Source organism: Sceloporus occidentalis, unplaced genomic scaffold, assembly GCF_023333645.1.
Source record: "Sceloporus occidentalis isolate IW3139 unplaced genomic scaffold, rSceOcc1.0.p SCAF_62, whole genome shotgun sequence".
Taxonomy (NCBI): domain Eukaryota; kingdom Metazoa; phylum Chordata; class Lepidosauria; order Squamata; family Phrynosomatidae; genus Sceloporus; species Sceloporus occidentalis.
This window is the reverse complement of record NW_028317042.1, coordinates 3011557-3025294: the sequence shown is the minus strand read 5'-3', so window position 1 is coordinate 3025294 and position 13738 is coordinate 3011557. Positions and strand designations below refer to the sequence as shown.

The 13738-nt window shown below is 38.5% G+C and overlaps 1 protein-coding gene across 1 annotated transcript in view; it reads left to right on the top strand.

Annotated features, from left to right (window-relative positions):
• LOC149287305 (delta-sarcoglycan-like) overlaps nucleotides 1–13738 on the top strand; it is a 61216-nt gene that overhangs the window by 45567 nt on the left and 1911 nt on the right. Inside the window, exon 5 of the mRNA XM_089493057.1 lies at nucleotides 7935–8007. Coding sequence (XP_089349183.1) covers nucleotides 7935–8007 — 73 coding nt within the window. The remainder of the gene's footprint in view (nucleotides 1–7934; nucleotides 8008–13738) is intronic.

Here is a 13738-nt window from a genome sequence, read left to right as displayed (position 1 = left end):
ATTAAAACAAATTTGTAATTTTACTAAAATGATTTTGAAATATGTTTCTCAGTATGCTTTGCCCAAGTATACATTTTAAACTAAGAAACATAATCTCTGTATTTGTTTATAATTTTTATTATACATTTAATTTATTTATACTTTAATTAAATCCATTTACTTTTGTTGTTGTTGTTGTTGTTTTGTCTTGTTTCGTAACCATCCCTCTAGCCGGTCATCTGTGATAAATTACTTGTATTGAACCCCACCTAATGAAAGGTCTCCTACCGACAGCCTTTAATAAGGGAAGGAGCCCGTCTACGTATTTTCTATTGTGATATTGCTGTACACGGTAGGCCAAAAGTGATTTTCTCTTCGTTAATTAGTCAGAGGTATTTTTCAGATTAATAATAAAATTGCCCTCTAGATACCACCTGATCTTAATTACCGTCATTTGTATCTAATCTGAATTCACCGGCAGTTTTTAATTAAGGCATTAGGTTAGTTTAACTTATTAGGGACTGATTAACTCGTTCTATACAATAACTTCATCCTGTATTTAATATGTGCCATACAGTTCACTTTATGGTTTGTTTTATGGTGGCTACTTTTGGTTTTCTTTTCTTTTGTTGCATCTTTTTGTGATATTTAATAGTTATTATTTTATTTTTTACATTTTGGATATTTGTACTTAATATATCAATGCAGGGCATTTTCATATTCAAAAGTTTGCCAGAAATATGTTCATTATAAAACTTCCATATTTTTTCAAATGATCTATGAAAAATTGTGTCGAGATGAAAGAAGGGTATTCTAGATGACCGTTTTGCTAGAACAGCAACCTTTTCATAGAAGATTACCAAAAGGCATTCTAGATATGTGTTATTGATTTGCATGCTCTTCAGACATTTCCAAGGACCCTGTGTAGTCTACAAACCAAAGGCTGAAAGGAGCACTGACATTCGATTGAAGATCCATATACGTTTTTAGCCTTCATGTATTGTTATCACGCTGGCAGTACTCTGGTCGACTTGAGGAGCTTGTAGAACAATCGTGTCCGCTTATGTGATATTTAGAAACACACACTTTGGTCTCAATGATTTCCTGGGTTGTTTTTTTTTAACATATTTTAAGAGTTTTTTAGGCAATTAAGGTGTTCTGTGAGTCTAAATGAGTTTTAAAGCCCCTGCAGCCTATGTAATCACACAGGACGTTTGACCTCATTGGACAGGGCTGCTGAAAACTGTATGTTGGAATTAAGTCATACCCTCAATGTTCCAGTTGCCCCAAAAGGGACTGGGATGTTAGGGTTGGGTGTAGAGGCGTGACCAGGGGTGTGGATAGAGGCCAAGGCGGGGCAGTCCACCTACCTTACCCGTCCGGGTGCATTGCGATTTGTTATGGGGCCACAATTAACTGTTTAGTTTAGAACAAACGAAATGTAGCCAATGGTATGTTTTATGGCAATAGCAACACTTAAGCATTTAGGGTGACTCCACTATTGTTTCCTTACCTCTGTCCAATGTTGGCACTGGAGGGAAATCCTCCATTTGTATCTCCCACTACTTAAAATGGCCAAAAAAGGACTGTTTTCTTTTAGGGGTGGTTATAAGTGCGGTTGGGGGTCTGGGACGTTGCTATGACTTAGGCGGCCTATTTAAGTAGTAGAGTGAGGGCATTTTGAAGATGAATAGTGTATAATACTAATAATAATACATCAACACCTTTGTGCTGTTTATGTAAACATTCTGTGTTGTTAAGCTACTGGGACGGGAACAGACAAAGTGGCCATGTTAGAAAGCTTCCAGTGTGGGTTTATGGTATGGGATTAGAGTGTATGAGTGGTGGATGTAGGGAAAATGTGTGTGGTTGTTAATATTCAGCAGTGGGCTGAATCCTCAAAGATGGCCCTTGCGCTGTCCCTGCACATTGTTTTGGACTTTTATGGCTGTAGAACACTGTGATACACTCTTACCCAACAAACATTCTGAGCGCCTACACGAAATGGACACCATGGAGAAAAGAGGGACACGGGGATTTAGTTTCCATAACAAGGACCCAAAAAGGAGTCCACGGACCGTTCCAGCGCTGCTTATTTAGGTTTTTATCATCATTGCTCAACCATCTTACTTAACTGGAGAGAGCTATCAACGTATTCTGCACCAAGAACCCCTGAGAACATAGTGAGATCTCACCACTCAGCAATATTCTCACGCGTTTTAGGTAGGAGGCAGAGCAGTGAGTTAGAAGCCTATCTACAAATCCATGCAGCCGACCCCAGTAATTCCATAAAGCGCAGGGTCATTCTTTCAAGGGCTCATTGTACTTTGTCGACATGCTCCTGGTATTTTATATTGTGCGGCATTAGAAGGTATGCATGAGAAATTAGAATTCATCCATGCTGAGGAAGCAAAATGCCTTCTGGATCTTTGTGTTTTTAATGCTGGAGGAATGTGTTCCATTGCAAAATCGCACTAATATTATCGAGCTTGTAGTTAAGACGGAGAGGAGGAGGGAGAAATCACGCTGTATAGCTGATCTCTGTAGGAACCGCTTGCGTTAGAGTCTGGGCAGCTCACGGTAAATCCATAATGTATAGGGCCAGGTCTATGTACAGAATCTCAGAAGCAATGCTAAGGATTAATCCATATGTTGCAGGTGAGCGGTCTGTGGATAAATCCATATTGCCGAGTGGAGGTGGGGTGCATAAGATACACAAACATTGATACAGAAGGATAAAGCTGGCATGTGGTGGCAATGAAAGGCTAAGACTTATACTTAACAAAGGACTACTTCATTTATTACATTCTATATTTACTTACGATGATAGGCTTTCATTGCCGTTACATTATGTAGTATTGCCGTTTGACGTATTTTGTCATTCGGCTTAAAGCCTTTCATTTTCAGAGATTAGCAGAAGTTTATTGTCTAATAAAATAAGGTTTAATTAGCCGGCCCAACGTGACAAGGAATCTGCTGGTCTGTCTATGGTCTACTAAAAATAGCTTGTTTTCACTCCGTCAGCATAAAAAAATACAGAGATTAACCCCTTTGCTGGGATTAATTTGCAGAGAATGTTCAGGGTAATGGAGAATAATTAAAATGTAATTAACCCTTGGAAGGAGGTCGCTAACCCACCGGTAAGGACTGTAATGGGTGTTATTAGCCAGCACCTGTCTCTGGTGGAACAACTGCCTTCTTGTCAAGGGCTAGCACCTCCGCAGCTGGTTCCAGTCCAGTAGCCACCGAAGTACCAAACAGCCATGAATTATTGTGGCATGTTGCCACTCGACTGCAAGGAAGCTCATAACTGTTTATCCGTACCTTGAGAACACCGGCAGAGGGTAAACGGGGACGAAGCTGCTTTACCTAAGAAATAGCTTTTGTTCCAGAAGATGTCTTGAGTTTTTTTATTCTAAACATACCAGTTCAGTCTTAATCACTAGAAGACATTCCATCTTCAGAAGAGACCTCTGAGGCCCCGAAGGTTTATGTAATGTTTTCTGCCTTGGCCTTATAAAAGGTATCCACTTCCGCTATACATTTTACTTGACCACAGAAACAGTCTATACGTTAAAAAATTTTAAAATGCTTTTTTTTCAGAGGGTTTGAAGCATAATATTCCCCGATACGCCACTGATTTCCTTTTTTATGCCGGTCAAGCACTTTGTGCTGTCATCTGCAGGGCCATTTCTTCGAAGAGCTGCCACGTTGCACACAACGGACGGTACTTAAAAATCATTTACCTCTTTCTTTACGTTTAAATGGATTCTTGTCTACATCAGGAAAGGCGAAGGACCCATGAGTAATATTATTTACGCCATTGAAGCGCTCCATCTCAGGTGTCTCGCGTGACTTCCACCGGTCAGGCCGACCCTGCGGATAAGGGGTATAGCAATGCTAACGCATTCTATGTAATGCTGTCCAACTGATTTAACCAAACGTCTGCAGACATGATAAATATACAATATCGAATAACGTAAGCACCGGAAAGCTTGGAAGACATTTTTGTCACAAGTTGATAAATAGACTCACAGGCTCCACATCAGCTGATTGACAGGACAGCCATTGCGGCCGTGGCTCAGCATTCATCTAGCACGGCCCGGGATTTTTGATAACATGATTCCTTATATTGATTTCCCAGTTGTGCCCTTTGACCTAAGTGCCAATTTCTGTGTGATTGCCCTGCCATACCGGCGAATGTTCCTTCATTATTCTCAGTCATGATTCCTTATTATGTTTATATTGAAAAATGTCACCTTCATCCTCCGGACGGATACATTCTCTCTTTTTTTTTTTCCGTCGGATATATTTACAACATATTGATACAAGTACGGTTATCCGAAAAGTTTTCAGGCTTTGACCGTTTCCGAACAGTTAGAGCTATTCTCTGATAGATGATTGGCTGCGGACACGCTGCATTTGAGCCAATCCGCTGAGACCGTATAGGGTCACTCATTCCAATGAGTGACTGTTGGCGACTGGATGACCATCTAAAAACACTGAAAAAGCAGCATGTAATTCCAAAAATACAAGCTGCTTTCTTAAAATGAAGTCAATGGTGACAGGTCCATTCTTAAAAAACACATGTTCACACCCACAGTGTATTGGGGAAAATAGCTATTCACAAACAAAACGGGTAACACGGGATTGGCCTTGTTTTGCTGTTGGGAGGTAGGGAGGGAACAGGGAGGAAAAAAGGGGCAAGAGAGCAAAAAGGATGAAGGCTGGGGGTAGTAGACAGGAATAGGAGAACATAGGGTTTTAGGACAGGCCCGGTAAGAGTAAAGATATAGATGTCTTGTCATTGTAATGTATATTTGGGGGGCATAATTATTTGCGTTACACCGCTGGAATCTACAACCAAAACAAAGAACCCACTTGGATCCTACAGCGTCAAACCGCAATAAAAGAATGGTACCAAGGTCCTAAAAATGGTATTATAAAAATATGTAGCCATATTCATCTAGAAACTAATTTAAGCAATTATGGAGTTTGAGCTGATTTATCGTATATTTTTCTTTGAGCCGGTCTACTGCAAACAACAACCTTAAAGATGGAATTAAAATCTCAAAGGGGAAGTCCCATGGAAAAAAATCTTTGCCATTGTCAGTCATGTGATATTTGGGTGACTTTCCCAGCTCAAACACCACACTGAGCTGATACTTTACGGCAATGCTAATAAAGTCCTTTCCTTAATAGTTTTATTATTCATGTTTTTCCCCCAGAGGCAGTGTGATAAGGAGTCTACGGGTGTGTGTGTGTGTGTATGATATCCGAGCTAGAACAGTACGAACGGCTAATATAAAGCTGCTTGAAAACATTTTATTATGCAAAAACTGGAACTGCTTTAAAAAAGGACACGGCCCAATATTCGTAGAAACGGGGAGAGTTCCCCTTTAAGAAGCGGCCATTAGCGTAAATGTGAGGTTATAATTTGCACTTTGCAAAACGTCATATGCAGATGAAAATGTCCACGTCTCCGTACCGTCTAAAATCAAAAGCCCCCTGTCCGATGAGACTCATGCGTGTCTCTCTTCGTTGCTCACGGCCCTGCCAGAGGGTCTGTCACACGCTTACTGGCTCCCTGACATATCGCTGTGCGGAAGCTTACTGGACGGAGAAGCCGTTAATGGAAACACATTGACGAAATCATTTTTGAGGGGCATTAAATGGAACGTAAAATAAAGCCAGAATAACTGTATGGATTTTTTACTCAAGCTGTTTATGAACATTTATCGTCTCTAAATTACATAGTGTCAGGGCTGGAATCACGCTGACAGTTTAATAGGAGTTTACAGAACATAGAATAAATTAATAAATCACTACTGTATTTATTACCGGAGGGATGTGGCATGCGTGTAAACATACAACGGTAACTTTAGCTTTAAAGTGGCCCTGTCACCTAAAAACAGCTTGGCCAACGGAGCGTAAAACATCTGTCTATATGTTTATATCATTAACGCACCAATTGGCTGTTTTATAGACGTGTAATAAAAGATTTCCATCTAACCATTTATGAAGATTGGAACACCAAGGATATTCTTCGAAACATCCTCCTGTTTCCCCTATATCCCCTACACATATACAGTAGATGTATGTATGTATATGTATGTATTTTCTGAAGTTACAGTTTGCCCCTGTGTACTGGACTATTCTTAATTTGCAGCTTTGGATTCTGCTTCGATGATCTTAATTTTACTATTCACATAGGAGTAACCATATGTATTTCAACATCACGTTGTCTGATCGGAATTCGCCAAGGGAGCGCCAAGAATAGATAGGCTAAAAAGAATAATTTCTTAACAACCTCTACCCTAGTGTAAAAGGACAAGAAAATATCAGGATTGGGTGGCAAGAAGAAGAGAGATAAATGTGTTTAGAGATTGTTAGATGCGTAGTCTTTAGGTTTGATCTTATTAACAGAAAAATGTGTGTCAGGTGTAAGTGAAACTGGGTCAAGTGTCCAGTGTTGTTGGGACTTCCAGTGGATCTCCATATATTCTGCATGGTTGTGAAGATTGATGATGTGAATTCCCTTATTAATTTCATCAATACTAACAGAAGAAGCCCAAAATTATCCACTGAATGACCTTTTGGTGTATCTACTAAAAATTAAGTGGTCAGTCAAGTTAAGGGGATAACACTCGCAAACAACAGACATATTGAATAATATGCATGTTGTTTGCAGGTACATGTAAGTCTCTAGGACTTTAAAGTTTTAGACGAGGGCATGAGAGTTGAATGACCTTACCTGAAACTTGCAAAAGAAAGAAATCCTCTTTCAACTAGTGCATATAAATTACACAGTTTATAAAAACAAATAAAAGATAAATATATAAAAAAAAATTATAATTTGGTCAACTCCCTATAAACCAGCTAAAATGTATGTAAATAGACAATGGGAGGTATAGACCCCAACCACTTCCTTCCGCTCACCCACATCCCATTCCAGATGACCACCCCCTGCCCATAGCTGGGGTTAAACTGTGCACAACCCCCCCCTTTATGGACACACAGATCCCAAAATGAGGCAAGTGTTTTTTAAACTGAACATATTCACTGGTTTGCATGTGTTAAAATTCACCGGACTCCGTGTAAAAGGTTGGGGGTCCATTAATAGGATACTGGGAGTTAGAGTTATTGCGCAGACTGCAGTCCCAGTATGTGATTAACTACTTTCAATGATGTAGTACCATTGCTTTCGCAAAAGAGATGTATTGTGACACTAGGGCACCCAAGTTTCATCTGCTAAAATCTCTTTGAAAAGAAAAATGGCCTTTCTCAACGGCTCTTTGTTATGAATATTCAGTGTTTGTAATCTCGTGCATTAAAAAGAACAGTGCGTGGGTTCTGGATGCTGGCTGGATTCTTGACCTTTGTTTGCAGAGGCAGCGCATTAAGAGAGGCATGGAGGCTAATGGGACTTTTCTTATAAATGGTCCCACTTCAGAGTGCTTCAGGGCACAGGACATGCAATGCCCCCACATCCTTATTTGATCACTCAAGAAGCGAGGAAGCATCTTGGGAGATTCCTTTACTAATTTTAATTAGAAGTCCTAAAGGTGCATTACATTACCAACCCCAAGACCACAACTCCATCATGGGTTCTTCCAGCCCATGCCTCCAGAAACACCTAGAAAATCAGAGCAACGAGCTTTGAGAAAAGGCAGTGGAAGAGGACATATGCACCGGTTGTGGGTCTCCTGCTCTCAGATACCCAACTGTTGTACTAGAGTTCCTCTTGTTAGATATTTAGAGATGTGTCAATGTAGTTTACCTACCTAATGAATGTCCAAGTGTTACTTCTGCATCTAATGACAAACATACTCTTAGCCTTCTAGAATTTTGATTTGGGACAGACAATTCCCTTTGGGCTATCATACGTGTCCAGGAAGATGTCCTCTTAGATGAAATACCTGCCTATGTAATAAACTGTGCTTGTTTTGTTTTAGGTGCAGAAGGCGCCGTGTTCCCCAAATCCCTAGAAACTCCATACGTCAAGGCTGAGCCATTCCACCATCTAAGGTACGTAGAGATTGTTGGATTTAACCCGAGTACCTCCTCTGGCTTTCTCTGATCTCAAGGAAAATGGGCAGATGCTCAGAGTTGCGCATTATGGAGGTGACTTCTTCCGATTCTACTCTGATTCAAAGATATAGGCATCCGGACTGGTGCTTTCCTTACTGGTATATCACATCTGAAACCTCTGCTTGAAAACAGGTGATTTAATTCAGATTACCTTTACTTCCTGACAAGTTATAGTTTTCATGAGGACCATTGCTTTGGTTGCGATCTGTTGTGAGTCACTACTCTAGAGCCTTTGTGACGGGCTGTTGAAAGGTTAATATTTGAAGAGTCTCTGGATCCCGGGGATTATGGTAATGCAATCCAGTTCAAACAGATGCTGCAGACTGGAGCCGTGAGTTATTATCTTGCTTATAAGGAATACGGTACTGTAGATGTAAGTCATATGTACACAATCAGCGCCTCTCCTCTTCACCGGTTTATTTCCCTTTATTAATAGGATTCGGGTAGCTGCAGTCCATTAAATGATGGAAACCCGCGGGGTTACCTACTGCAGGTCCGCAGAAACTCACAAAAATTAAAAGTATGCCAAAAAAATAAATAAAAAGAAAACAAGTTATGAAATAAATGACTAGTCCATTTGTGTTAAAAATGTTTTTTTTTTCTTCTAATATCTTGCTTCATACAAATGGACCTCTAGAGATTCCAAGCGCCATCTTAAAGTAACATGTTCTATAATAGTTTGTTTTGACAGGCCCGCTCGAGAAACGAGAAAGAATGCTGGCACTCAGTGCCTTTGCTAATGCACTTTGTCACATTATTTATATAGCACCAACATATTCCCCAGCGCTGTACAATGGTCACGTACCTGAGGTGCTACCTGCCAGCAGATGCCCGCAACTAAAGGTGTGGTGTTTCACTCATCTGGTCTAGCACCGGTGAAGCACGTTTTCCATTGATTCTTGAAACTTTTCCACGTTATCTAATCATTCTAGTCCCAAGCAATTTACCTAGAAGGAGATTGGCTCGTTGCACCCATGTAATGCGGTAGCTCCTTCTAGTGGCTGATTGGAGTAATTCATCACTGATATTTGTAACAATATATATATATATATATGTATGAATATATTTTGCATATAAATATATATAAAATAACAAAATGTTTCAATGAATATACAATATTATATAGGTTTGTATTCAATCTTTAATAAACACCAAAAAACAATTCCGGCAGTAAGGAGATCTTGAGCTGACGTTCTATTTTGGTGTTTATCATGCTGCATGGGATCTTGAAGCGAGTGCAGAAATGCTCCCAACACACAGAAAGATGTGATACTTTATACTACTTATGAGCTCATTCTGTTTCTGTGTATTTATATTAACCCCTTCTTGATGAGGCTAGTGGTGTTTTTTTATTTAAAGTTGGCAAACATTTGATTATTGATTATTTTTGTTTCCTAGCTATGATCAAATATATCCTTACTGATTAGCATTAATTATATACATATATATATATATATATATATATATATATATATATATATATATATATATATATACTGAATACCACTTTCTTACAGGATAAAGGAGGGGTTCAAGATATTGCTTACATTGACATTGGATGTGATCAGTGCTGTATGATGTCGATGTTTTCAGACATATAACATTGCAGTCGGACATCTCAGTGCCTCTAAATAACAGACTGCATGTTCTCGTAATGGAGCAATGGCTTTTCATGATGACCTCCTTTATGTTGGTGTCATCCCAAACACGGGTATTTAAACACCACCATTTTTCTAAAGCCCCCCCCCCCCCGTTTTATCATCTTGCGTCCCGGCTTGTGATTGATTTATGTTTTCTAATTAAGAGCTGTTACTGTGTAATCGGACGGTGTACACAGGTAGCCTCTGTTTTTTGATGTGCAGATGGGATGTTCCGTTAATTACGTGTCGTAAAGTACAAGAAGATTTATCGTACCGGACTAGAAAGTGGACAAAGCATTGGGATACGTCACAGCCGCTGCTTCATACGTGCTCCTTATTGGGAAGGGCGGCTCATATAATTTGCGTTTACTTTAATACCGTGCGTTATTTATCTCACAATAAAGCCATCTTAGCCCCCTTAAGGACAATGGACGGTCCCTAAACCCACTGAAAACAATGCTCTTTGTCATTAAGGGGTTAAAGCGGACCTGCCACGTGAAAGAAACTTTGCATTCATCACTGCAGCATATAACCCCGTACATATGTTGTATTAACATTATCTTTAAATGGCTCAGCACTCTTCCAGAAAGTCTTCTGATACGTCGGAACCTTCATCGCCTCTTTCATAGAACGCGATTAAACACATTTACTCGGCTTCTCCTCCTTCCGATGTTCCTAACTCATTCTAACTTCTTTTCTAAGACATCCAGAAAGTAGGAGAAGGCTTCTTGTGTCTCGTTCACCTGTAGTCTAATGTGCTGTATGTGTCCCTAAATATTTGAAGTAGCCGAAGAGACACGTCTTTATTGTAGGCGATGTGAATGGAGACGAGACATGAAGAGAAATGCGTTGGCAAGTTCTATAAATGTAGCCAAGATTAAATAATTCAGGACAGGATTGGAGTGATTTACTTGTACAGACTAATTAATGCATATGGTTATGGGAGTTTAGAAACCTTTAACCTTTTGTTGTTAAGAACACATAAAACATAATCTGGGTTTTCTAAGAACGAAGGGTCAGGAGGCTGAGACACACAGAGCAACGTATAGTCTTTGTAACAGTTAAAAAAATCATCACTAATATAAATGCATTGGACACAGGAGATTGCCAAATTCCGTGCATTAGTACAAAATAAGGGTTATTATTATTACTTGTTGTTTTATATAGCGCCATCAGATTCCATAGCGCTGTACAATGGGTAGACAGGACATAACAAGCAGTATACAACATAACAAGATGATAATGGGAAGTGAAACAGTAGGAGAGTAGGAGAAGATGCTTGGGTGGAGATGAGTTGAGTTGTCCGGATGATCTGTTGAGGTTGTTGGTCGTTTAGATGGCTTGATTAGGATGAAGGCTGAGAGTGTTCGGAGGAAAGCTTCTACGCTTCTAGAAAAAGGTGGATTCTTAGAGAGCTTTTGAAAGTTGCGTATGAAGCACAAAGTCTGATGGAACCAGAAGGGAGCAGGAGAACAGATCTGCCCCAATGGACTTGGTGGCATCATCTGTGCCACCATGATTTTGGGGTATATTCACATACATGTAGTCATGGCCAGCTTTTTGAACTGTTCTCATTAGACCCTATTATTTCACCTGCGTGGCACAAACAATATTTTGTACAGTAAGACCCGAATCAACGCCTGTGCGGTAAATTTACAAATATCCCAAAAAGTGATAAATGTATTTTTCGCATTTTTTTTTTTTTTGTGTGTCAGCAGCCTCACTTTAAATGATTTCCGCTATCTTTTTATTCGCTTCACATAAAGGATATTTTTTTTTTACAGATTGTTTTACTTAACCTCAGCATGCGCCACCGTTACAAAACCAGCGCATTGTTCTTCTGTCATAACATGAAATGCATATAAATCACGCATGTAGCTCGTACATATCTTATGACACTTCGAATAATTGCATACACAATCAAGAAATATGTGCCTTCCCTTTTTGCGAGTTATTCGTGCGCGGCTTTAATCATAGTAATTGCATGTGACAATAAGAGAACTTTCAGGGTTTGTTTTTTCTCCTGATTGGATATCAAAATATTAATTGCCTTGGTCAGTATGTCAGATAACGTACATCTCATAAGGGTTGATTTATTCAGAGATTTATTAATTAACTGATATATTAAGTATGTATTTCTTTTCTGCTTCATCAGTCTTGTGAGATTTAATGAAAAAATTCCTTCCCCCAGATATGAACTTGGGCTTTTTCAATGGGCAAATATTAAAAATAAAAGTATAAAATCCAATCAGCCATGTCTACCTTGACATCATTTAAAAAAAAAAAAAATGGATGATATATTATTGGGGTTTATTTATTTTTTAATGTTCAGTGGTTTTTAATTTTTTTTTTTTAAAACATGATCCCCTTACTAGCCATCTGTTTCTTCTTTGGTTCCAATAGAACAGAAAAAATAAATAGATAAAAAAATAAAAAATAATAAAAAAATTTAATAATATATATATATATATATATATATAAAGTCCAAAATTAACAATTGCACTCCAATTACCACTTTTTTCTGCCCGGTGCCAAGTAGCTGCAACAGCAATTCCCGAATACGCATGTGTAGAGCGTCAGCAATACTTCCGGATCTCAGACAAAAATACATATTTCATTATTTTCTACAAAATTTTTTAATCATTATAATTTTGTCTTTATATTTACATTTGCTTATAAATAAATCACAGCTGATCCTGTACACAGGAAGATAGCACTATATACACCAGAATAAAGACACAAATAAGAGGTTTACAGACCGGCATAGGAGACACGTATTATGCAGATTAATGTAAACGTTGCCATGACAACCCGGAACTCAGACCGTGAGTCTGAGATCCGGAAGTATTGCTGACGCTCTACACATGCGTATTCGGGGTCTGAACACCACGAGCACTACAGGTGTGGTAGGTCTTGTTAATGATCCTTTTTTGCTATAAATATGACTCACATTGTTTTTCTGACATGTCCTGATGAAAGTCTAATAAACAGACTGAAACGTTGATTGGAAAACTGGAGTTTCTCGAGTGATTATTTAAAGAAGTCCCTGGAGTGCCGGTAACTATTTTTGGATATTATATATATATATATATAAAATATTATATTTAATACTTTTATATTTTATGTATTTTTTATTTTATTTTTTATTTTTTTTATATTCTATATATTTAATTGTATAAGTAAAAATCTTCTCCTATGACCCTTATTCCAATACTTAATTACAAAGTCACACTTGGTAAACCCCGGCCCCTGACCATATCTTTTGCTGTCATCCTTTGACCATTTAAAATTGAAAAGATGACGCCTGCGGAGCTAATTATGAAAACGCACCAAAAGGCAAACATCTAACTGCCGTCTCGCGAATATAACATTTTAAAATATTTAAAGCATGCAGACTAATAGGCCATTTAATAGGACATTGTGGGGGATAGTACGTTCCAAGCAATTCTTATTAAAATATCTTTAACATTTCCACCAAATATTTGCACTGTGTTCTTTGTACTTATTGTAGCATTCATTAATCATGCCGTTACAAATAGGTGAACTGTCGGTTATAACATTTTCCTCCCCCCTTAATAATTATTCCACTTTTCTCATTTTTTCCTTTTATCCTCTCTTTTTCACCTCTCTCTTCTGTGCTTCCTTACAGGAGTAATATGTGATGTTTTGTATTGCAATGTCATATAATACCTCTTTGTAACTGTGTTATTTCCACGTTTCCTTTAAGGAACATTAAAATAGAAATACCTTGTATGTCAAAACATTTAATATGACATAAAGACCTTTTTTTAACTCGGTTCTCAAAGTCAGAGGGGTTCGTTTACTGGTATTCTAGATTTTGACTATATGGGTGATCGCAATATATGTTGTCAGCAACTGGATTCTCTTACTTGGATCAACAGAAATTTCCAGCCCTTTAATTTCCTATAGTCTAAAAAGAATTTACGTATCATTGTATTAACCCCTTAAGGACAATAGGCGGTCCCTAAACCCATTGAAAACAATGCATTTTGAGCCCATACATGTAC